The sequence below is a fragment of the Heptranchias perlo genome, chromosome 1 (genome assembly GCF_035084215.1).
Source record: "Heptranchias perlo isolate sHepPer1 chromosome 1, sHepPer1.hap1, whole genome shotgun sequence".
Taxonomy (NCBI): Eukaryota; Metazoa; Chordata; class Chondrichthyes; order Hexanchiformes; family Hexanchidae; genus Heptranchias; species Heptranchias perlo.
Genome location: NC_090325.1, coordinates 102808703 through 102835732, shown reverse-complemented (window position 1 = coordinate 102835732; position 27030 = coordinate 102808703). Strand labels below are relative to the sequence as shown.

Below are 27030 nucleotides of genomic sequence, written 5' to 3'. Positions count from 1 at the left end.
TAGCATATGCAAGAAAAAGCAGACACTTTGGGAGGGAAATTCCTCTACCAATTTTAGTTTAAAAAAAGTCAGTAAGTACAAAATGGAATTCCCTGTCTTTTACTCATAATAACATTTTTGCTGAAATTATTGGCAGGAGTTTCACCCCCTTTGTGACCAATGAATACAGACACATTATAGAGTAAATTTACTGATCCTGTGTTCCCAGTAGGGAGCTGTGCTCAAAAGGAGCATGGGTTGGAGGTAGGGCTACAAAAATCATTAATTTTCCGACCCACACTCTCTTTGAGTGCAGCTCTCCATTAGAAGATCAATGAAATTACCTTTATAACTTCACTGCATCACATTTATTATGCATTTCATTAATGCTGCTGCACTACAGACTTAATCAAGGATAACCATCCTACAACACTTCAACATCGAACATCACAAGTAGCTTTTAGTAACTGGGACAAATTCCCCTTAGTATTAGTTATCATCAGACCAGTTCTAGCTCGTCAAAATGTTCCGTTAGTCAGTCACACAGTTAGAATCTTTTTTAAACTAATTTCCCAAAACTGCCTTTAACAACCTGCATGCTACGTCAACTTTAATTTCCAGCAATCAGCTTGTATTTTTAACGTAGCTTTGCCAGCCAGGGTTGACCGAAATAAAATACACATCTTTAATAATTGGACTAGGCTCTGACTGTTCCCAAGTTATGCTGAGGTTTTCTTGGAGGAGGGGTTGGTTGCCTTTCAGCCATTTTCAAGTCTTTTGAACTGCATGAGTTTGACTTTTTCCCTCTTCCCCTGAAGGTAGTGACTCTTGTTGGGGTATGATTCCACTATGCCAGCAGATGTCTGGTACCCCGTACAAGTGGTTCTCATTGGTAAACTTGAATAGCAAGCATCAGCAGACAACATAGGAGGGGATTTACAGCTGAGTCCAATTCTTACTTCACCAAATATCTATACATATATGCTTTCCAGCAGAGGTTATCAGATAGAAATGAGAATCAAAAACACTAACTTTATCCCTAAATCTGGAGAGGTTGGGGCAATTGTATGGTCCTCATTGGTGTCGAGTAAAGAAACAATTGGCCAACCCAGCACAGATCAAGGATCGAACCTGTGACCTTCCTGGTATGTATGGCTCCATACCACATCCTACAGTGCAATTATCCACCAAGATAGTTTATTGGTGGACCGTCATCCAATTATATCAGTGACTAAGAAAATCATCTAATAGAATGTACAAAATAAGAAAAAGAACATTCCAAATGTAAACAGTTTAACAGGGAACAATAAAATGATGTCAAAACTGTGCCCTTTCACTGAAGTTTGAGTCTCAAAAAATAAAAATTGATTTTCACATTTTAAATGGATCTGTGTAGACCAATCCTTTTCACTGACTGCAGGTCCTACTAGTATCATACATTATGAATTGGTATACCTAACAATTTTCTTACTTTTGCATACGAGGTTACTACACGGTCCTTAATGGAGTACGTAGATCAGGTAATAACAAAATCCTTTCTAGACTCTGAACTAGTTGCAGACTTCGATATCACAAAGTCTGTTGCTGCTGCCTATTTGTCTTAGACACAGGGCTTTCCTGACGGTCTCTCCAGTACTAGAACAAAACTACAGTTTTACTATAGAAGAAACCAATTTATTTTTTGGTAAAGAGTGCTGCCCTGTATAATACATTATTATTTGGCAGTTGGTTGGACCCGACCCATGGGGTATTTCCCATTTTCTGTACAAGATGTCTCATTGGGTTCTTGTGTAACAGGGGAAGAAGGAACCAAAAAATAGCCAACTATTACAAAGACATTACAGTTCCATTACTGGGGCTGAAATCTGTGAAATGCACGGATTTTTTCCCTCCTAAAATTTTCTCCAATTATCCCTCCTCTCCTGGAGATGGCGACTCATGCTAAGGTGCAGTTACACAGATGCCAATGAAACCTCCATACCTTGCCTAAATGGTCATTCTTTACAATTGTTCCTACACACCAAGCGTTGGGAGGATATTCAACTGGATGGGGCGCAATAGCCAAGGCTGATCTATTCCTCAACTGATGTCTCACATAAAGTCTACCCCTGTTAATTCAACGTCATCATATGCTCAAAAAAATTCAATTATCCAGTAATTTGAATTAAGCAACATAAATAAAACAACACAGTAGGCATTTTATGAATGAAAAAAACTGAATTAACAGACAATTCAAATTAAATAATATTAAATTAAGAGGCAGACTGTATACACTTAAAGCAGGGGTCACTGGATAGCGATCAGGACAAACTCTCATGTTTCAATGCTTAGCCCTAAGAGTTCAGAGGAGAATTGGGCCTGATTTAGAGGGCAGTGATCTCGCTGAGTTTAAAAAAATCACTTTTAAATATTAATTTAATAACATTAATTATAGGCAGGGGCATTTTTTTTTAAAGAGAAGTAGTGAATGATCATTCCATTGTAAGGCCTTATCCTGGAATATTCTTTTAAGTCCAATCTTATTTCAGTTCTCTATTCACACTAAGCACTGCCCACAAACCAACTAATACAATTTTAACCTCATCTGGATTCCTGCTTCTATCACTATCCTGTGACCCATTCTAGAACTGCACTAGGTGAACCTTTGGCTGTGGACAGGATCAGGTTTGGCTGTGTTATTACCCTTAGTAGAATAACCAACATTCACTGCTATTCATGTGATGCTTGACAGTCACTTCAGTGAGATATCCAATGGCAATTGGTACCAGTGGAATAATACCCCACAAAGATTCAATACATTACAAGAGAAGAGAATAGAAAATTGGCATTAAAAACAAAATTGAGCTTTGTTTACTTTAGTAGTAACAGTCATCAAATAGGTCACATTTTTAAACATGAATAATTGTTACTCCCAATTAGCAATACTTGGTTAGTCTCAGTCAAGGCTGAGCCTCCTATGTCAGAGTTCCACTAATTTATTCTTGTGGGGAAGTTAGTATGACTTCCTGGTGCTGATTCATTCAGTTTAGCTCTCATAATCTTACAGAAAAGACGTACAAAATCTTGTGGTGGGGATCTGTCCGTGTAATCCCTATCCAATTTCTTTAATTTTGGTGAAATTGTATGCAAGAGTAATTTTGCCTATGCTAAGGAGTATGGGTTAGAACTAGCAGCATTTGGAGAGTTCTGTGATGTGCTGGGTAGAGGGCCTCCCTGTTCATCATCGTAAATCTTCTGATTCAGCTTAGAAGTTTAAATTAATGCATCATTCCTAACCTGCAATCCTATGTATGAAACAGTGGTTTGACAGAGTTGCTGGAGAATAGTTCAGATTCATGCTAATAGTGAACTACATTATCTGACAGGAAGATGAAAAATGTTTTCTCTATCAAACCTCACTGCAGTGGGCACAGCTCACCTTGTTTAGCAGAAAGAACTCCCGTCAGTGCGCTGCTGCTGCTTCTTCCGCTTGACTTTGGATTCTTTTTACGTTCAAGAGCATTCTATGGGAAACAGAAATTATGAAATGCTGTGAAGTCATTTTTTTAAATTAAAGAAAGTCAGTCTCATCCAATTACAACACACAGAACATATCACTTGACTCATTAACTGATTAATAAAGGTCAGGCTGAGAAATTAACCAATCAACAGTTCATTCTAATTGTTAGTCTTAATCAGCACAGTAAACCCCAAATACACTCAGCTCATTAGAGTTACAAATACATAGGCAGTCAGCAAAAGATATTTGAAAATAGATAAATAAAAATAAAATATTCAATGAGGCATACTGGCAGAAAAATAACCCAATTTTTTATTTTAAGTCCAATAAAGAACAGTCTGGCTGCTGGTTAACCCTGCGATTCCCCACATGGCAAGTTTAAATTCTTGGGTAGCCAGGAAAGGAGGTGGCCAAACACAAATCAATTTCTTCCTCACAAAGAGAGAAAGAAAATTGGGCAGAAAATATATAATTCTTCAAAAGTGCAAGTGCAGGTAGATAAAGCCATAAAAAAAAATGGCAACAGCATTTTGGATTTTATAAACAGGAGCACAAAGTACAAGAGTAAAGAAGTAATGCTGAATTTATAGAAAACATTGGTTAGGCCACAGGAGTTCAAATACATAATTCCGTGAAAGTGCAAGTGCAGGTCACATAAAAGCCATAAAAAAACCAGAATTTTTAGTTTTATAAATGGGGCATAAATACTAGAGCAAAGAAGTAATAATAAATTTATACAAAACATTGGTTAGACCACAGTTAGAATAATATTGGGCACCCCATTATTGAAAGGACTTGAAAGCCATAGTGTTCAGCACAGATTCACTGGGATGATACCAGGGATGAGAAACTATAGTTATGAGGAGAGACTGGAGATACTGGGATTATTTCCACTGTTGCAGAGAAGGCCAAGAGAAGATTTAATAGAGATTTTTAAAATTACAATGGGTTTCATAGAGCGAATAAGGAAAGACTATTTCCTTTAGTTGGGGAGTCAGTACGAACATATGACCAGGAAAAGACCATCTGGTCCATCTAGCTTGTAAATTTTAACGGAGAGCCAGGAAGGGAGCGGGGGAAGATTTCTGGGTGCGGACCCCGGAAGGTAAGTGGGTGGGTCGCAATCTGTGACCGCGACCTTAGTGAAGCCAATCAATGGCACTTCCGGGTTTTGCGCATGGCAGACAGCCTGATTGACAGGCTGGCTGGCTGTCAGCAGTGAAAGGAGCTTTATATCAGAGTGGGGGGCGGGAGAGAGGGAGAGATCATCGGGATTTGAAAAAATCGGATGGGGGGGGAGGGGGAGGTGGGGGGATGTGGACGACTTACAGAGGAGGGGGTTCAGCAAGGATCGGGGGCAGGGGGTCTGCAAGGATCGGGGATCAGGGGCAGGGGGTCAGCAAGGATCGGGGATTGGGGGAGGGGGGGTCAGCAAGTATCGTGGCAGAGGGAGGGGGAGTCCAGCCAGTAACGCAGATCGATGGGCGGGGTCCAGCATCGGAGGCGTCGGCTGTTGGCTAGATGAGCTTGTTGGGCCTGGATGAAGCACTCCTCCTCTGGGCCCACAAGCAGTGTAATAAAAGCACTCACCTCATGGATCCGGCCCTTCCCGCCTGCTTTCACCTGACGTGAATGGGAAGCGATGGGAAAGCCGAACAGGTACGGTTAAATTCGTTTTAATTGTACAATACACAAAATATTAAGTACCTCAAGTATCTCAATGAGGTACATTGCCCTTTTAAGTATCGCACACCAGCTTTAAGTGGGCTCAATTTTAAAATGGTGGCAGGATGGCAGCGGGGTTGGGGGGGGGGCGGTGAAGGTGTGGGTGGCAAATCTGCCTGGGTTAAACCCAGAAGTGGGTGAGTTGGAGCCGGGATCTGTTCCCGCTCCAAAAAGCTGTTATTTTAACCTCCCAGTCGGCCCCAATCTACTCGTTCTTGGGGGTTAAAATTTACCCCTTTGTGTACCACAACGTATACACTCCCCATCACAGTCATCAATTTTTAATTGTCACTAAGAGAATGAGGAGATAAGGAGTTTTTAAAAACATTTTTTTTTAAAAGAGAGTTGTTTGAGCATGAAATGCATTGCAGCAGGAAGTAGTCGTGGCAGAGACCAATATGTCTTCTAAAAGAAAATTGCTTAAATGCTTTTAGCAGAAGGCGATACTGGGATATAGGGCGAGAGTGTAGCAGTGGAGTTAGCAAAATGCCGACACTGACACGATGGGCCGAATGACCTTCTTCTGTGCTGTAACTTCTATGGTTCTATGGAAGTCACCATAGGTTGCACTTGCACACCTCCTAATGACCAAGTAGAGTCATTGCCTGTCAAAGAAACACTGCAGAAAGCATTTAGGGATTCGCGATAAGAAAAATTAAGGGAGGACTTAAAGGGAGGAAGAAAATTAAATAACCCCATTTTACACCGTTTTTTTCTAATTTAAGTACCGTAAACATTCCGGAATAGTGCAATATGTTTCTTTCAAAGTTAAAATATTTCAGTTTCACCTTACAAACCAAACGTTTCCGTATAATAGGCGTATACTTATTATAAAACAGTTCCTGCTGAATAAAAGCCAAACCCGCAAATTAATTGTAACTTAGTGCCAGGTATTTATTACCCTACATTTTGTTATGGTATCGTTCTATGCTTTTTCATGTTGCATATGCAAAAAGATTAAGAAAACATATTCAAAAGTTCCACCATGAAATGAGAGAAGAAAAAAATTATTAAACCAGAAAATCCTTTTTTTGTTTTTGCAGTATGAACAAGATACCACTAGGTTGAAATCTATCTTGGGGCAGTGTGTTAAATGGGAGTTAAACCTTTTCAGCTCTTTTTCTGTGAATTTTCGAACAACTCAAATGCATTAGGGTGCACTAAAACGAACACACAACTGAGAGGACAATCTAAAAGTACCACTGCTCATACTGCTCAACTAACTAAACAGCCACTTAATCAGTATAAAATGCACACCCTGGGACAAACCAACTGTTGACATTGCAATTTCTGGGCCAAATGCACATGGCTCAAACTTAACCTGAAAAATAGTTTTAAAAAATTTGTCCTCTAGCTTTTCCCCAACTGAAATCTGAAGAGAAACTGCGCAGTAGCTGAGCTGACTAAAGGCTACTGATGCATTCTGGGAAATCGTGCCCTCTGAATATGCCAAGACTGTAGGATCTGGCTTTATCCAACAGAATCACAACTCTGGGCCAAAATACTCAGTCCAAGCCCAGGCTTTTGCGAGAGATTGAAACCTTGTAAAAACTTTAATTAAGTTATTAAAAGACAATTCTATTGGTAAATTCAATCATGTTATTTTGAAATATGTATAGTTGATGTTTTTATTTTGGTTAATAACTTATTTTGGATAATAGACACAAAATTTAAAAAATATAATACCAAAGAGCACAACAGTTTTTTTCTAATAGTTGGCAGGCATCATAGTGGACATTCAATGCCATGAACCTTAGTACATAGGCACAAAATTAAATCCACACTGAAGGACCGACAACGCTGATGCACAGTTTAAAATTTGAGTTGATTACAATATGTATTAATTATTACTTTCTGGTAATGAAAGAATGTGAGACTTAACTCGGGCACATTAATATGTAACAGTCAACAATACCTTATATTTAGAAATGTTATTTTTAAGGATGTTGACTTCTTCCTGGATCTGCTTCAAATGTTCATGCAAATACCTGGAAAACAGAAAAAGAAGGGGAAGAGATTGCATGCACCTTTGCTCCTGCTCCATTACGTCAAAGCAGACTGGCTAATTTTTAAAACTGGACTGAGGATATTATAAGGCTGATTTTCTGAGTTTGCACTGCCAGCAGGGAGCCTTGTACTTGAGCAAGTAGTTCGAGTGCCTGATTCACGAGGCATAAAATTCACTGAGAGAAATTTTTTCAAACTTTTGGAGGCCTTACACAGAGCACTTGTGAGCCTCACCAATCATATGTAAACTCGTCGCTCACCAAAATCAGTGATCTTATTCATTTGTTCATTCTTTTAGTACTACTAGGATCACCTACTCTTGACCTTACCCTCGAAGTTTGATTTTTAATGGCATAAACAACTATTTTTTTTTTATTTTCACTTTGCTATTATTTGCTGCTGGTGTCTGAGCCCAACCTGCAGACAAGATCCATCACAGGGTCAGCCCTGCAGACAAGATCCATCACAGGGTCAGCCCTGCAGACAAGATCCATCACAGGGTCAGCCCTGCAGACAAGATCCATCACAGGGTCAGCCCTGCAGACAAGATCCATCACAGGGTCAGCCCTGCAGACAAGATCCATCACAGGGTCAGCCCTGCAGACAAGATCCATCACAGGGTCAGCGCTGCAGACAAGATCCATCACAGGGACAGAGCTGCAGACAAGATCCATCACAGGGTCAGCCCTGCAGACAAGATCCATCACAGGGACAGAGCTGCAGACAAGATCCATCACAGGGTCAGAGCTGCAGACAAGATCCATCACAGGGTCAGCCCTGCAGACAAGATCCATCACAGGGACAGAGCTGCAGACAAGATCCATCACAGGGACAGAGCTGCAGACAAGATCCATCACAGGGTCAGCCCTGCAGACAAGATCCATCACAGGGTCAGCCCTGCAGACAAGATCCATCACAGGGACAGAGCTGCAGACAAGATCCATCACAGGGACAGAGCTGCAGACAAGATCTATCACAGGGTCAGCCCAGCCTGTAATGGAGAAGTTTACCTCAGCATTAAGTTTCATGAAACCTGATCCTTCCAGGGGTCTGTGTGGAGGCTGTTCTTCTCTGCTAAATACATTAATGATCTGAACTTAGGAACTGAGAGAACAATAAAGAAATTTGCTGATGACACCAAATTCTGAGGTGGTGGTGGGGGTGGGGGGGAATGGAAAATTGTGAAAGACTTCAAGAGGACAAAGATAGGCTAGCAGGATGGGAAAATTGGTTGCACCTCAACAGAGCTGGGACTAATGTCCTTGCAGGGAGGTTTACTAGTTCTGTGGGGGAGGGTTTAAACTAATTTTGTTGGGGGTTGGGCACCAGGATGTAGCATTGGAAAGGAGAAACAAGGCGCACAAAGGATTCGGAGAAACAGATAGCACTAGAGTAAGAAACGGTACGTTATTTACAGTGCATGTGTGTAAATACACGAAGCATAGCATACAAGGTTGGTGAGCTGCGGGCGCAATCAGCCACATGGGAATATGATGTTGTGGCGATAATGGAGACCTGGCTCAAAAAAGGGCAGGATTGGGTACTAAATATTCCTGGATACAAGGTATTCAGGAAAGATAGGGGAGGAAAGAAAGGTGGGGGGGGGGTGGCAGTATTGATTAAGGAGAATATTGCAGTGCTGGAGAGAGAGGATGTCCTGGAGGTGTCAAGGACAGAATCTATTTGGTTAGAGTTAAAAAATAATACAGGTGCCTTTACACTACTGGGTATATTCTATAGGCTACCAGCTAGTGGGAAGGATTTGGAGGAGCAAATTTGCAGGGAAATTATAGAGCAGTGCAAAAGCCATAGAGTAGTGATAACGGGGGACTTCAACTATCTTAATATAGGCTGGGATGGTAATAGTGTAAGGGGCAAAGAGGGGAGGAATTTTTGAAGTGTGTTCAGGAGAACTTTCTTGACCAGTACGTTTCCTGCCCAACGAGGAAGGAGGCATTGCTGGATTTGGTTTTGGGGAATGAGACAGGCAAAGTGGAGCAAGTGTCAGTGGGGGAACATTTAGGGAACAACGATCATAGTATCATAAAGTTTAGATTTGCTATGGAAAAGGACAAGGACCACTCTAAAGAAAAATACTCAATTGGAGGAGGGCCAATTTCAATGGGATGAGAATAGATCTGGCCCAGGTAAATTGGAATCAATGATTGGCAGGCAAAACTGTAATTGAACAATGGGTGGCCTTAAAAGAGGAGATGGTTCAGGTACAGTCTAGATACATTCCCTTGAGGGAGAAAGGCAGGGCAACTAAAACCAGAGCTCCCTGGATGACAAAAGATAGAGAGAGTAAGATGAAGCAGAAAAAAGGGGCATATGACAGATGTCAGGTTGATAATGCAAGTGAGAACCAGGCTGAATTTAGAAAGTGCAGAGGGGAAGCGAAAAAGGAAATAAGAGGGGCAAAGAGAGAGTATGAGAATAGACTGGTGGCCAACATAAAAGGGAATCCAAAAGTCTTCTGTAGGCATGTAAACAGTAAACGGGTAGTAAGAGGAGGGGTGGGACTGATTAGGGACCAAAAAGGAGATCTATGCATGGAGGCAGAGGGCATGGCTGAGGTACTAAATGAATACTTTGCATCTGTCTTTACCAAGGAAGAAGATGCTGCCCAAGTCACAGTAAGTGAAGAGGTAGTTGAGATACTGGATGGGCTAAGAATTGATAAAGAGGAGGTACTACAGAGGCTAGCTGTACTTAAAATAGATAAGTCACCTGGTCCAGATGGGATGCATCCGAGGTTACTGAGGGAAGTAAGGATGGAAATTGCGGAGGTACTGGCCAAAATCTTCCAATCATCCTTAGATATGGGGGTGGTGCCAAAGGACTGGAGAATTGCAGCCTATAGAATATACCCAGTAGTGTTCAAAAAAAGTGTAAGGATAAACCCAGCAACTACAGTCAGTTTAACCTCGGTAGTGGGGAAACTCTTAGAAACGATAATTCGGGACAAAATTAACAGTCACTTGGACAAGCGTGGATTAATTAAGGAAAGCCAGCACGGATTTGTTAAAGGCAAACTGTGTTTAACCAACTTGATTAAGTTTTCTGATGAGGTAACAGAGGGGGTCCATGAGGGCAATGTGGTTGATGTGGTGTATATGGATATCCAAAAGGCGTTTGATAAAGTGCCGCATAATAGGCTTGTCATCAAAGTTGAAGCCCCTAGAGTAAAGAGGGCAACGGCAGAATGGTTACAAAATTGACTAAGTTATAGGAAACAGGGAGTAATGGTGAATGATTGTTTTTCGGTCTGGAGGAAGGTATACAGTGGTGTTCCTCAGGGGTCGGTGCTAGCACCATTGCTTTTTCTGATATATATTAATGACTTGGACTTGGGTATAAAGGGCACAATTTCAAAATTTGCAGATGACACAAAACTTGGAAGTGTAGTGAACAGTGAGGAGGATAGTGATAGACTTCAAGAGGATATAGACAGGCTGGTGGAATGGGCGGACACGCGGCAGATGAAATTTAACGCAGAAAAGTGTGAATTGATACATTTCGGTAGGAAGAACGAGGAGAGGCAATATAAACTGAAGGGTACAATTCTAAAAGGGGTGCAGGAACAGAGAGATCCTCATGTCACCTCTGGCTCTTTTGCCTATTATCTTAAATCTGTGTCCTCTGGTTACTGACCCTTCTGTCACTTGAAACAGTTTCTCCCTATTTACTCTGTCAAAACTGTTCATGATTTTGAAGATCTCTATCAAATCTCCCCTTAACCTTTTTTGTTGTAAGGAGAACAATCCCAGCTTCTCCAGTCTCTCCACATAACTGAAGGCCCTCAACCCTGGCACCATTCTAGTAAATCTCTTCTGCACCATCTCTAAGGCCTTGACATCCTTCCTAAAGTGTGGTGCCCAGAATTGAACACAATACTCCAGCTGAGGCCTAACCAGTGTTTTATAAAGGTTTAGCATAACTTCCTTGCTTTTGTACTCTATGCTTCTATTAATAAAGCTCAGGATCCCAGATGCTTTTTTAACAACCTTCTCAACTTGACCTGCCACCTTCAAAGATTTGTATACATACACCCCCAGGTCTTTCTGTTCCTGCACCCCTTTTAAAATGGTACCATTTAGTTTATTTTGGTTCTCCTTATTCTTCCTACCAAATTGTATCATTTCACACTTCAATGCATTAAATTTCATCTGCCATGTGTCAGCCCACTTCACCAGTCTGTCTATGTCCCCCTGAAGTCTGTTACTATCCTCCACATTTTTAACCACCTTTCTGAGTTTCGTTTCATCTGCAAACGTTGAAATTGTACTCTGTATACCCAAGTCCAGGTCATTAATATATATAAAAAAAAGCAGTGGTCCTAATATTGACCTCCAGTCTGAAAAACAACCGTTCACCACTACTGTCTGCTTTCTGTCTCTTAGCCAATTTTGTATCCATGCTCCCACTGTCCCTTTAATCACATGGGCTTTAATTTTGCTAACAAATCTATTATGTGGGACTTTATCAAATGCCTTTGGAAAGTCCGTATACGCAACATCAAAAGCACTACCCTCATCAACCTTCTCCGTTACGTTATCAATCCTCTGGTAATCTCATGAGCATTTGCGCCAATTCTTTTGGGCCTCAGCACCATTACCCCTATCTATGGGTTTTCCCTATCTGAGGTGTTTGGAAGAAGAGGAGAACAAACAGAGGGAAACCAACCAGGTCAGACTACATGAAAGATGCTCCATGCCATCTACTGGTATCCATACACCTACAGAGGTTAACATACTTCACTTTCCCAAAGGAAGGTGGGACAGCAAACCCAATGGCATCACTAAGATATTGGAATGCCTGACTAACTGTAATGTTCCTCGAATGCCCGCCATTCTCAGCATGTCATGTTTTTAGTGACACTACATGAAAGAAGGCTTGCAAGGGTAATCAACAGCCAGTGCGTCCAGATTGACCACACCCACTAAAATGCCACCAATCATACAAGCTTAGTTACATCTACATGGCAATACAGAACTTTTGTCACAAGATCAGGGTCAGAAAGCCAGGTGCAGAGTTGTGCCCTCTGCTGCAAGGACACCTGCAGTTACCATACAGCATAAGGCTGGCGCATCCAGCGACAATAACAGTCAGCCATGCCTGAAACTTGACTCACAACACTTTGCAGGCATGATGACCTATGGGCATGATGCTGTGAAATGGCACAGAGGACGATATTCCTCACAGGCACCTCAGCAGCACCACCTCCACTTCGTCACCTTCAAACAAGGAGTAGATCTCTAGTCTGCTCCATCACTTGCCTGCACCTTAGGATCCCTCTTCCTTTTTGTGTCCCCCTCCTCTTTCAGCTTTGGCAAAGGCTAGTAATGGGTTGAGATGTCTTCTGAACTTTCCCAAAGGGTTTTTAGAATTTTTGTTCCCAACTCCCGTTGAAATTTCACTTCCAAGTTATTTGCTACTCACACTACTGATATGCTCCCTGAAGCCAAACATAATTACGACAATAAGCTGATCTCAGAATACTGAGTGAAAATATCACTGTTCCATTCATACCAATTCAAAACTGTTTTTAACCATTTGGGTGTAAACTGGACTCACATCAGAAAATCTACGCTTCAGTGTCAATGGCTTCTGTTATTTAAGTATGACATTTATGTTCTTAGAAAACATCACTCACTGGCTGAGATATTCAAATGGAAATGAGACTGTCAAAACAAAGTCAAAAGAAAAATGAGTTTTATTGTGAGATGTGACCTTTTAAACAGAAAGAAAGAAAGAAACGGCAGGATTTGAAAATGAAGTTTAAAAATAGTACACTAGCCATTATTTTTCTGAGCAAATGCAAAGCCCTACATTAAATAGGAGAATGTTTGGGGCAGGAGAGAAGGCTTTTCTAACAAATGGTTATTATCACCTTCTTTCTGCCATTGGTACTAAGAGGTTCTTGAGAAAGTCTCAAATATATACACAAAATCTATACGAGCTTGTGCTGAAATAATCTACAAACACTGGTTAAAACTGTATATGCAACAAAATATTGATAAAGTGTATGGTATCCGACCAGACACTGTGGGTTTCTTGTGCAATATCATAAAAATAATTCCATTACAAAAGAAAACTTCCCTTGGTAATTCCAATTTGATTGTGGGTGGAGTTCAGCAAGGATTTATCCTCAACCATATTTGGTAATTCTTCAAAATTTAGCCTATGAGTACATTTAGATTTGTAAAGCTTTGTTCAATGCTGTCCAAACTTAAATTTACAACTTTAACTGTTTCTGACAGAGTACATCAGGGGTATCTAATTTATAGCCTGTGGTCTCTGACCCTTTGGAACCTGTCCCATGAAACCCAGGCAACTTAGTCCCGCTTGCACTTATATTTCTTACTCATTGGTTTGTCCTGTTTGAATTTCATGGGCCGCAATCAGAACACCAAGGGATATATGCAAATTAATGGGGACTTGGACTTAAATTTCAGATGTTTCACTGTATGCACCCAAGCAGCCCATGAAGACAAAAGGCTTGGGTGTTTCTGCAGTATATCAAAAAGAATCCTCAATGAGGAAATGTGGACTACAGAATATACTCCATGAGTGAGGAAGTACTAATAATGCATGACTCAACATCTTCCCCATGAATGAATCAATTCTATTTACCAGTTCCCCACTGAATATTCAATTTACACAATGCATGTTTATTTTTAGTTCTTTTTTAGAATAGGAACTATTACAGCACAGAACATGCTCTGATAGGTTTCAATAGATCAGGCGGCCTGACTCTCACCACCTTCCTTGAGCAGCTGCCAATTGAAAATCGCCCTAAATGGAGCTGTCTTGACTGAGGTGCTAGGATCAATCTATGGTCTGTGTTAGTCAGATAATTTCTCAGCAAAGCTAGTTTTAGGGACCTGAATACCCTGAATTAGAAAAAGAAAACAGCCATCTTCACAGTGCTCATCAATATCCAGTGACCTCCACTGGAAAATGTGCATATGTGGATGCTCGATGAGGACAGGATTAGACTTGCCTGTGATAACTTCTAGAGTCAAGTATCGTACCAACCCTCAGTGTCCAATCTCGCATGTGAAAAATGGTCACTGGGGAAGTACTGGAGTGGCTGGCTCTTGTGGAACTATATGCTAACAACAGTCAGCACCTTCAGGAGACGAGGAAAGGATAAAAATAAGAACATTGGGGGAAAATATTCCCGTTTATCTCATGCATTTAGAATAAATTACATATTTTATACTTTATGATAATGACCACACATGTGGCATAAAGAATTAGCCATTTGTTATCTACCAAAAGAAAAGAAACTTAAGAGAAGGACTCGGTCACCTGTTCTCCATGCACAGTGCATCCACATCAATTATACGGTTTTCATGTCCTCCAAGGATATGGTTGATCTCTTGATTTAGACGGTCAGACTTCTCCTGGTAGAAAGAGCGTTCGACCTTGACATCCTGAAGCTCATCCACCGCTGCTTGATAATCATGGTCCAAGTGTTCAATCTGCAACAAAACAAAAATACTGAATTGAGTCACTGGACAGTTGAAGACATATTTAAACCCAAAATGTTATAAAAAGGACTGTGAATTAAAATTTAAAGCAGGAGAAGCATGTCTATAAAAACGTTCAATTTTAAAACTGAACTTAATTGTTTCTTACAAGCATCAACACTGTGATTTCTTCTTGTAAACAGGAATAAGCCTCAGCATAATTCCTCCCCTGTGGGTATAGTTTTTAAAAAAAATTAAATTGTCATTTGCATGCCAAAGGTCGTGCAGTCTGTGCAACTAGGAAAATGAAGTTACAGGGATACCTGTCCTTTTATGAGACATTTTATCTGCAGTCCATGTAATTTCTCAATCACATACCCCAAAAAAGTGCTTAGATGATTTGGCCTACATACTCCTCTTCTCCCCACTCCCACCGCGCCCCCCCCCGACCCCATCCCGCCCAGTTCAGCAGCAGGAAAGGATAGCCTGCATGAAATGATCTTTAAGCTTACAACACCATCACCACCTTGCACTTCTATAGCACTCTTAATGGACAGGAAGACATTTAAAACTGCTTTACATTGAGAAGGAAAATCTGTGGGTACCAAGCAGCAGGTAAAACAAAGAAGGTAACTAGGTTGAGGGACTGAATGCATGGTTGAAGAAGAGTTTTGAGGAGGTAACCGAAAGCAAGTTGGAGGGGGCAAGGCAGAGAGGTCTAGGAAGAGAGTTCCAGAAGGAATGGCCACCAATAGTAGATTGAAAGGAGCAGGGAACAAGGGAAAGAGGATGCAGTGATGCATGACCAAAGGAAATTACTAAGATAAGGTGGGGTGAGGCAATGGAAGGATTTGAAGACAAAGGTGACAGCTTTGAATTCAACACACGAGAAGGTAGAAAGAATAGAGTGATGGTAGTGTGGGATTTTGTATGCGTGAAGTTAGAGGTTGTGCCATCCTGAATAAGTAGTAATTTATGGAAGGGGGAGGTCAGCTAGGAGAGCATTAGAGAAGTCAAGCCTTGAGGTGATAAAGGTATGGACTAGGTCTCAGTGTGGTGGGGGGAAGAAGTAATGGTGGAGGCAGGCAAGGTTGTGGAGGTGGAAGCAAGAGGTCTTGCTAATTGGATGAATATGGGGTAAGGTGCTCACCTCAGTCAAGCATTACACTAAAGTTCCACCCATTATGACTCGGGCTGAGGTTGCAGCTGGGGAGGTTGATGGAGTCAAGACCAGAGAGGAACGTGCAGGTGGTGTTGTTCCCATGTGCCTGCTGCCCTTGTCCTTCTAGGTGGGTAGAGATCGTGGGTTTGGGAGGTGCTGTCGAAGAAGCCTTGGCGAGTTGCTGCAGTGCATCCTGTGGATGGTACACACTGCAACCACAGTGCACCAGTGGTTAAGGGAGTGAACGTTTAGGGTGGTGGATGGGGTGCCAATCAAGCGGGCTGCTTTGTCCTGAGTGTTGTTGGAGCTGCACTCATCCAGGCAAGTGGAGAATATTCCATCGCACTCCTGACTTGTGCCTTGTAGATGGTGGAAAGGCTTTGGGGAGTCAGGAGGTGAGTCACCCGCTGCAGAATACCCAGCCTGTGACCTGCTTTTGTAGCCACAATATTTATATGGCTGGTCCAGTTAAGTTTCTGGTCAGTGGTGACCCCCAGGATGTTGATTGTGGGGGATTCGGCGATGGTAATGCCTTGGAATGTCAAGGGGAGGTGGTTAAACTCTCTTGTTGGAGATGGTTATTGCCTGGCACTTGTCTGGCATGAATGTTACTTGCCACTTATCAGCCCAAGCCTGGATGTTGTCCAGGTCTTGCTGCATGCGGGCACGGACTGCTTCATTACTTGAGGGGTTGTGAATGGAACTGAACATTGTGCAATCATCAGCGAACATCCCCATTTCTGACCTTATGATGGAGGGAAGGTCATTGATGAAGCAGCTGAAGATGGTTGGGCCTAGGACACTGCCCTGAGAAACTCCTGCAGCAATGTCCTGGGGCTGAGATGATTGGCCTCCAACAACCACTACCATCTTCCTTTGTGCTAGGTATGACTCCAGCCACTAGAGAGTTTTCCCCCTGATTCCCATTGACTTCAATTTTACTAGGGCTCCTTGGTGCCACACTTGGTCAAATGCTGCCTTGATGTCAAGGGCAGTCACTCTCACCTCACCTCTGGAATTCAGCTCTTTTGTCCATGTTTGGACCAAGGCTGTAATGAGGTCTGGAGCTGAGTGGTCATGGCGGAACCCAAACTGAGCATCGGTGAGCAGGTTATTGGTGAGTAAGTGCCGCTTGATAGCACTGTCGACGACACCTTCCATCACTTTGCTGATGATTGAGAGTAGACTGATGGGGCGGTAATTGGCCGGATTGGATTTTCCTGCTTTTTGTGGACAGGACATACCTGGGCAATTTTCCACATTGTCGGGTAGATGCCAGTGTTGTAGCTGTACTGGAACAGCTTGGCTAGAGGCGCAGCTAGTTCTGGAGCACAAGACTTCAGCACTACAGCCGGGATGTTGTCGGGGCCCATAGCCTTTGCTGTATCCAGTGCACTCAGCCGTTTCTTGATAACACATGGAGTGAATCGAATTGGCTGAAGACTGGCTTCTGTGATGGTGGGGATATCAGGAGGAGGCCGAGATGGATCATCCACTCGGCACTTCTGGCTGAAGATGGTTGCAAACGCTTCAGCCTTGTCTTTTGCACTCATGTGCTGGACTCCGCTAGTGGGAGGACAATTTTGGTTTTGCCTATATTGAGCTGCAGGGAATTTTGATTGATCCAAGTCTTAATGCTGGAGATCTAATTGGAGAGTATACCAACAACCTTTGGTAAATAGAGGAGACAGAGCTGAGCATCATCAGCATTAACATGGAAGCCAACACCTTGGGTCTGGATGATGCCACCAAGGGGGCCATAAGTGATGAAGAGGAAGGGACTAAAGATGCAGTGCAGAGAGTACCACACTCAAGACAGGAAGAGAAACTAATGGAGGCGATGTAGCGCCTTTGTTTCAAGAGGCATCAGTAGATCCTGGAAACAGCAGTGCCAGAGGAGCACGTCAGAGGAGATATATTGGAGAAGATGGAATGGTTGACAATGTCATTGCCGAAAGGTGGCAGAGAAATTGAGAAAGATGAGGAGAAACAGTGAGCAAAGGCCACAGGATGTTATGGTGTGACTTTGATAGGTGCAGTCTAGATGCTGTGTGTGGGTGAGAGCTGAATTGCTGGGGAGGGGGTTCAAACAGGGAGTACTAGGAGAGATAGGAGTGCAGTTGATTATATGATTAAATAATAACTTTAAAAAAAATTAAAGTGCAAATAGAATAGTGTGTACCTGTTCCCGTGTTTTTTCCAACTGCTGAACAAGATCCTCACGTTCGTGTGCAGGAAAATGACGAGCCCCAACTTCTTCATCACCTAAACGCTGTTTTGCAATAGTCATTCTTAAGAGCTGAAGGAGAATGAGAATAGATAATCATCATCACAGCCACTGGTTTATGGTGATTAAATAAGTCAAATTCCATTTTTAATCCATGGGATTCTTACTAGTGTTTTGGGGATTTTGAACTAGTGGCTTTGATCATCATACAAAGTGTTTGTCAGTCTGAACAACTCTTTGATTTTCAGGATGATTTTTAATAGTCTTTTTATGATGTGTCATTGATATCAATTGGTTGTAAAGATCAATGGCCCTTTCATAGCACTTCAATTTAAGAGACCTCACAAGAAGTTCATTGATTTAGCTGCACAAGCAGTCTCAAAAAGCTGATTTTGTAATTTAGCACTTTCTCAATACATTCTAAGTATATTATAATGGTGCTATAGAAACTAGTTCTACTTTTCTTTTGTTCCACAAACGAGAAAATTTGGATTATAACATTATAGCCTAACTGAAAGATACTTTCTGTCACAGATTTTAGTGCACCCAGGTCCGTGTCTCCCATGCTACTCAGACTGGCAAAAGGTGGGAAATGGTGTTTCACGGGGATTGGTGCTGGGAGCACCAATGTTCACAATTTACATTAACGATTAGGATTTGGGAATCGGAAGTACAATTTCAAAATTTGCAGATGACACCAAATTGGGGGTGTAACTAATACAAAGGAAGAATGCGTCAAAATGCAAGAGGACGTCAATAAGCTTGCAGAATGGGTGTGTAATTGGCAAATGAATTTCCATATAGACAAGTGTGAGGTGGTGCATTTTGGTCGGAAGAATTAGGAGGCCACATACTGCTTTAATAAGAGTCTGAATGGGATGGAAGAGCAAAGGGATCTCGTGGTACAGATACACAAATCACTAACAGTAGTGACGCAGGTTAATAAGGCCACAAAAAGGGCAAATCAAGCACTGGGGTTCATTTCTAAAGGGAAAGAATTGAAAAGCAGAGAAGTTATGTTAAACTTGTGTAGGACCTTGGTTAGACCACACTTGGAGTACTGTGCACCGTTCTGGTCTCCATACTATAGGAAGGATAGAGAGGCATTGGAGAGGGTCCAAAAAAAATTCACAAGGATGTTACCAGAACTGAGGGGATATACTTATCAGGAAAGGCTGAACAGGCTAGGGCTCTTTTTAGAAAAGAGAAGGCTGAGGAGTGACCTGATAGAGGTCTTCAAGATAATGAAAGGGTTTGATAGGGTAGACGTAGAGAAAATGTTTCCACTTGTGGGGGAGTCCAAAACTAGAGGTCATAAATATAAAATAGTCACTCATAAATCCAACAGGGAATTCAGGAGAAACCTTTTGATCCAAAGGCAGGTAAGAATCATAAAATCATAGAAATTTACGGCACAGATGGAACATAGGAACAGGAGTAGGCCATTCAGCCCCTCGAGCCTGCTCAGCCATTTGATAAGATCATGGCTGATCTGTGATCTAACTCCATATACCTGCCTTTGGCCCATATCCCTTAATACCTTTGTTTGCCAAAAAGCTATCTATCTCAGATTTAAATTTAGCAATTGAGCTAGTATGAATTGCCGTTTGCGGAAGAGAGTTCCAAACTTTTATCCTTTGTGTGTAGAAATGTTTTCTAATCTCACTCCTGAAAGGTCTGGACCTAATTTTTTAGACTGATCCCCCTACTCCGAGAATCCCCAACCAGCGGAAATAATTTCTCTCTATCCACCCTATCTGTCCCCCTTAATATCTTATAAACTTCAATCAGATCACCCCTTAACCTTCTAAACTCGAGAGTATACATCCCCAATTTGTGTAATCTCTCCTCGTAACTTAATCCTTGAAAAGTCCAGATATCATTCTAGTAAACCTACGCTGCACTCCCTCCAAGGCCAATGTGTCCTTCCGAAGGTGCGGTGCCCAGAACTGCTCACAGTACTCCAGGTGCGGTCTAACCAGGGTTTTTATAGCTGCAGCATAATTTCTGCCCTCTTGTACTCCAGTCCTCTAGGTATAAAGGCCAGCATTCCATTAGCCTTATTGATTATTTTCTGCACCTGTTCATGACACTTCAATGATCTATGTACCTGAACCCCTAAGTCCCTTTAGACATCCACTGTTTTTAACTTTTTACCATTTAGAAAGTACCCTGTTCCATCCTTTTTTGATCCAAAGTGGATGACCTCACATTTGCCTACATTGAATTCCATTTGCCACAGTTTTGCCCATTCATCTAATCTATCAATATCGCTTTGTAATTTTATGTTTTCATCTACACTGCTTACAATGCCACCAATCTTTGTGTCATCGGCAAACTTAGATATGAGACTTTCTACGCCTTCATCTAAGTCATTAATAAATATTGTGAATAATTGAGGCCCCGAGACAGATCCCTGCGGGACTCCACTAGTTGATCCTGACAATGTGAGTACCTACCCATTATCCTACTCTCTGTCGCCTTTCGCTCAGCCAACTTCCTAACCAAGTCCGTACTTTTCCTACGATTCCATGGGCTTCTATCTTAGCTAACAGTCTCTTATGTGGGACCTTATCAAATGCCTTCTGGAAGTCCATATAAATAACATCCATTGATATTCCCCTGTCTACTACTTTAGCTACTTTAGGCCATTTGGCCCATCGTGTCTGTGCCAGCCGAAAAAGAGCCATCCAGCCAAACCCCACCTTCCAGCTCTTGGTCTGTAGTCTTGTAGGTTGCGGCATTTCAGGTGCACATCCAAGTACTTTTTAAATGTGATGAGAGTTTCTGTCTCTCCCACCCTTTCAGGCAGTGCATTCCAGACCCCCACCAACATCTGGGTGAAAAGAATTCTCAAATCCCCTCTAATCCTTCTACCAATTACTTTAAATCTATGTCCCCCCTCCCCCCACCAACCTCCGGTTTTTGACCCCGCTGCTAAGGGAAATAGGTCCTTCCTGTCCACTCTATCTAGGCTCCTCATAATTTTATACACCTCAATTAAATCTCCCCTCATCCTCCTCTGTTCCAAAGGAAACAACTTGGAAAACAACAATGTGGAACACGCTACTACAAGGAGTAGTTGAGGCAAATAGCATAGATGCATTTAAGGGGAAGCTAGATAAGCACATGAGGGAGAAAGGAATCAGAGGGTATGCTGACAGGGTTAGATGAAGTAGGGAGGGAGGAGGCTCGTGTGGAGCATAAACGCCGACATAACCAGTTGGGCCGAATGGCCTGTTCCTGTACTGTAGTTTTGATGTAACTCGATGTAAATGACACTTAGAATTAAATGATTTTCTCCCCCTGGTACAAGTGCAGGAAATCAAAGACTTTCAGGTCTTTGCTTACACTGCCATAACAATGGCATCATACTTATTTTATACCATAGTTACAGGGGCCATTTTTCATCGAGGGATAGAGAAAAAGGAGCTTACACTGACATGTTCACTCGGCACTGCAGTCCACAATTCAACCATGCTACTGCAAGCTGATATTAATTAACTTTTTTTAATAATAGCAATTGTCTTTCACTGAAATCCCATATTTAAATTGTTGGATAAAAAAACTGCATTTGTCTATATCCTGTGTACTTATGAAGCATTATCAGGATGCCGCAGCATTTTGCAGCTGAACACTACAAAGTATTACGCACTTAAATGGAAATGTCGCAGATCAGAAATAGGAATTGTGGTACAAGATTGCTTTTTGCCCCAAAAGGTCAGAAGTGTGATGGTCCTTGTACCTAGGATTCATTGTAATAAGTGATCAGGACAGCATTCATAATAAAGAAACAGCAGAACCTCTCAGGACCACTGCCACAACATGATTTAATTAATTATTTGGCAATCAACACTAATAAGGACGAGGATATATAAAGCTCTGGTCAGACCCCAATTAGGGCACTGAGTTCAGTTCTGGGCACTACACCTCAGGAAGCATATATTGGCCTTGGAGGGGGTGCAGCGCAGATTCAACAGAATGATACCGGGGTGAAAACGGTTAAATTATGAGGACATGTTGCATAGACTAGGCTTGTATTCCCTTGAGTATAGAAGATTAAGGGGTGATCCAATTGAGACGTTTAAGATGATTAAAGGAGTTGACAGGGTAGATAGAGAGAAACTATTTCCTCTTGTGGGGGAGTCCAGTACAAGGGGCATAACCTTAAAATTAGAGGTAGGCCATTCAGGGGTGATGTCAGGAAGCACTCCTTCACAAAAAGGGTACTGGAAATCTGGAACTCTCTCCCCAAAAAGCTGTTGAGGCTAGGTCTATTGAAAATTTCAAAACTGACATTGATAGATTTTTGTTTGGCAAGGGTATTAAGAGATACAGAACTAAGGCGGGTAGATGGAGTTAAGATACAGATCAGCCATGATCTAATTGAAAGGCCTACTCCTGTTCCTATATTCCAGTACAAAAATGCATAATTTAAAAAAGGCAAATTTCAAAGGAGTGTGGGAAGAGCTAAAAATAAATTAATTGGAGAATGTTACTGAAAGATGTCTTTGTGAAAGAAAAATGAAAGACTTTTAGAACAATAATAGTGAGTTTGCAAAATATATGTGTATCCAAGGAAAATATGTATAAGCTAAGCAAGCATTCTCTGGAATAGTTGAATAAATCTATTTAAAAGAGAATGTTTAAAAAAACTACACAAAAACTACAGGGAAAAAGAGCGCACTCCGGAGGAGGAAAATAATTTACTAAAGCAAGTTAAAAGCGATATTAGAATATCAAAGAGTACATTGAAGATGAATATAGCTAAAGATGCTAAGTATGATACTAAAAAGTTCATTCAGCAACATAGCACTACAAGAGCGCTTGAAGGATAATTGTGACAGAGAGGTTACAGAAGATAAATTAGTTGAATTATTTAATAATATCTTGACTTTAGTATATCCAGTATCTTAAAAGATTTTGAAGTCAAAGTGGCAAGGATACTTGGTAAGTTAGGGGAATTACAACCAACAAATCCCGAGGGCAACCACATCTGCAGTAAATGCCTGCAACTCGAAGAGCTTCAGCTCAGATTTGTTGAGCTGGAGTCCGAGCTGCAGATATGGCGATGCATCAGGGAGGGGGCGAGTTATCTGGACACTTTGATCCAGGAGGCAGTCACACCCCTTAGATTAGGTAGTGGTTTAGATTCATTCAGTGATCAGGGACAGGAAGATGTGACTGCGAGTCAGGCAGGTATGGGGACCCAGGATGTAGTGATGGAGGAGCCTCAGCCTTTGACCTTGTCCAACAGGTACGAAGTACTTGCTACCTGTATGAATGAGAACAAGGACTGCAGGGAGGAAGGGCAAACTAAACATGGCACCATGGTACAGGAGGCCATTCAAGTTGGGGGAGTAAAAAGGAATGTGGTAGTGGTAGGGGATAGTATAGTCACGGGGACAGACACTGTTCTCTGCAGCTGCGACCAAAAGTCCCGAAGGTTGTGTTGCCCTCCCGGTACCAGGGTTAAGGACATCTCCTCGTGGCTGGAAAAGAACTTAGAACATGAGGGGGAGGATCCAGTTGTCGTGGTCCACATAGGAACCAATGACATAGGTAGAACTAAGAATGGGGTTCTGCTGCAATTTGACAAGCTAGGGTCTAAATTAATAAGCAGAACCTCAAAGGTAATAATCTCTGAATTACTACCTAAGCCACGTGCAAATTGGCATTGGGACAAACAGATCAGAGCGTTAAATGCGTGGCTCAAAGAGTGGTGTGGGAGACAAGGGTTTCAATTCATGGGGTACTGGCACCACTACTGGGGAAAGAGGGAGCTGTTCCGTTGGGACGGGCTCCACTTAAACCGGGCTGGGACCAACGTCCTGGTGAATTGAATAACTAGGGCTGTAGATAGGGCTTTAAACTCATAAGGTGGAGGGGGGAAGGGGTCAGGTGAGGAGAAATTTAGAAATCTAATGTGGAAAGTCAAGACAACCGAGTAGTGTAGTGATTTGGGTAAAGATAAGCCGAGTGTGGCAGGAAGGGATTGAGAGTTTACCAAAAATATTGCATCAACAAATAATGTCAAAGTAGGAAAAAAGTGGCAAAAAGTCAAAATTAAAGGCTCCTTATCTGAATGCATGGAGCATTCGTAACAAGATAGGTGAATTAGTTGCACAAAAGAGATAAATGGGTTTGATCTAATACCCATTACAGAGACATGGTTGCAAAGTGACCAAGGCTGGGAACTAAATATTCCAGGGTACATGACGTTTAGAAAAGACAGGCAGAATGGAAAAGGAGGGGGTGTCATAAGGACAGTGGTGAGAAAGGATCTTTGCTCGGAAGATCAGGAAGTAGAATCAGTATGGGTGGAGATAAGAAATAACGAGGAGCAGAAAACACTGGTGGGAGTAGTTTATAGGCCCCCTAATAGTAGCAATACTGTTGGACAGAGTATTAATCATGAAACAACAGGAGCTTGTAACAAAGGTATGCAGTAATCATGGGGGACTTTAATCTTCATATAGACTAGGCAAATCAAACTGGAAAAGGTAGCTTGGAGGACGAGTTCATGGATTGCATTCGAGACGGTTTCCTAGAGCAATACGTTATGGAACCAACCAGTGAACAGGCTATTTTAGATCTTGTATTATGTAATGAGACAAGGTTAATTAATAATCTCACAGTAAGGGATCCTCTGGGGAAGAGTGATCATAATATGATAGTATTTCACATTGAGTTTGAGAGTGACATACTTAAGACAGAAACTACAGTCTTAAATTTAAATAAAGCCAATTACATAGGAATGAGAGGTGAGTTGGTTAAGGTAGATTGGGAAATCAAATTAAAAGGTATGACAGTTGAAAAGCAATGGCAAACATTTAAAGAAATAATTTAATATTCTCAACAAATATACATTCCATTGAGAAATAAAAACTCCACGGGAGAAGTGATCCATCCGTGGCTAACTAAAGAAGTTAAGGATGGTATTAGATTAAAAGAAGAGGCCTATAATGTTGCCAAGAAGAGTAGTAAGCCTGAGGATTGGGAAAGTTTTCGAAATGAGCAAAGGGTGATCAAAAAATTGATTAAAAAAGAGAAAATAGAATATGAAAGTAAACTAGCAAGAAATATAAAAACGGATTGTAAGAGCTTCTACAAGTAAGTAAAAAGGAAGAGAGTAGCAAAAGTAAACATTGGCCTGTTAGCCTAACATCAATCGTCGGGAAAATGCTGGAATCCATTATTAAGGAAGTGGTAACAGGGCACTTAGAAAATCATAATGTGGTTAGGCAGAGTCAACATGGTTTTATGAAAGGGAAATCATGTTTGACAAATTTATTAGAGTTTTTTGAGGATGTAACTAGCAGAGTAGATAAAGTGGAACCAGTGGATGTCGTATACTTGGATTTTCAAAAGGTATTTGATAAGATGCCACATAAAAGGTTGTTACACAAGATAGAAGCTCATGGGGTTGGGGGTAACATATTATCATGGAGAGACGATTGGTTAACAGACAGAAAACAGAGAGTAGGGATAAACGGGTCATTTTCAGGTTGGCAGGCTGTAACTAGTAGGGTGCCTCAAGGATTGGTGCTTGGGCCTCAGCTATTTACAATCTATATTAATGACTTAGATGAAGGGACTGAGTATAATGTATCCAAAGTTTGCTGACAATACAAAGTTAGGTGGGAAAGTAAGCTGTGAGGAGGACATGAAGAGTCTGCAAAGGCCTTGCCAACCCACATCCTATGAATGAATAAAAAAAATACAGACAGATTAACTGAGTGGGCAAGAAGGTGGCAGATGGAGTATAATGTGGGGAAATGTGAGGTTGTTCATTTTGGTAGGAAGAATAGAAAAACAGAATATTATTTAAATGGTGAGATACTATTAAATGTTGGTGTTCAGAGAGATTTGGGTGTCCTCGTACAAGAAACACAAAAAATTAGCATGCAGGTACAGCAAGCAATTAGGAAAGCAAATGGCGTGTTGGCCCTTATTGCAAGGGGATTGGAGTACAAAAGTAAGGAAGTCTTACCTCAATTGTACAGGGCTTTGGCGAAACCTCACCTGGAGTACTGTGTACAGTTTTAGCCTCCTTATCTAAGGAAGGATATACTTGCCTTAGAGGGGATGCAACAAAGGTTCACTAGATTAATTCCTAGGATGAGAGGATTGTCCTATGAGGAGAGGTTGAGTAGAATGGGCCCATACTCTTTGGAGTTTAGAAGAATGAGAGGTGATCTCATTGAAACATATAAGATTATGAGGGGGCTTAACAGGGTAGAGGCTGAGAGGATATTTCCCCTGGCTGGAGAGTCTAGAACTAGGGGGCATAGTCACAGGATAAGGGGTCAGCCATTTAAGACTGAGATGAAGAGGAATTTCTTCACTCAGAGGGTTGTGAGTATTTGGAATTCTCTACCCCAGAGGGCTATGGATGCTGAGTCATTGAATATATTCAAGGCTGAGATAGATAGATTTTTGGACTCTAGGAGAATCAAGGGATATGGGGATCGGGCAGGAAAGTGGAGTTGAGGTCGAAGATCAGCTATGATCTGATTGAATGGCGGAGCAGGCGTGAGGGGCCGTGTGGCCTACTCCTGCTCCTTTTTCTTATGTTCTTATATTCATGTTCCAGGGCTATACGTCCTAGGGTACTGAAGGAAGCCAGGGAAGAAATTTGTGGGGGCTGACTATTGCTATGGAAGAATTGCTAAACACTAGTGGGGTTCCACTGGGCTGCAAATAAATGTAGTACCTATAATTAAAAAGGGCAACAAGTTGGACCCAGGCAATTATAGGCCTATTAACCCAACATCAATAATAAACAAAATAATGGATTTATTGTAAGAGGCAAGCTGGAGGACTGCATGTATAGCAATAAACAGCCTGCATTGATTTAGAAGGAAAATTCTCTGCCTGTCAAACCTCCTTGACCTCCTCGACGATTTCACAGATAAAGTAAATAGTGGCATTCCCCATGTTATAGTTTATT

General features: G+C 41.7%; 1 protein-coding gene across 1 annotated transcript in view; it reads right to left on the bottom strand.

Annotated features, from left to right (window-relative positions):
• The window catches only part of ccdc149a (coiled-coil domain containing 149a), a 133142-nt gene that overhangs the window by 32625 nt on the left and 73487 nt on the right, over positions 1 to 27030 (bottom strand). The window contains exons 5-8 of the mRNA XM_068001584.1: positions 18033 to 18149; positions 14528 to 14700; positions 7119 to 7191; positions 3398 to 3482 (exon numbers count right to left, since the gene is read on the bottom strand). Coding sequence (XP_067857685.1) covers positions 3398 to 3482; positions 7119 to 7191; positions 14528 to 14700; positions 18033 to 18149 — 448 coding nt within the window. The remainder of the gene's footprint in view (positions 1 to 3397; positions 3483 to 7118; positions 7192 to 14527; positions 14701 to 18032; positions 18150 to 27030) is intronic.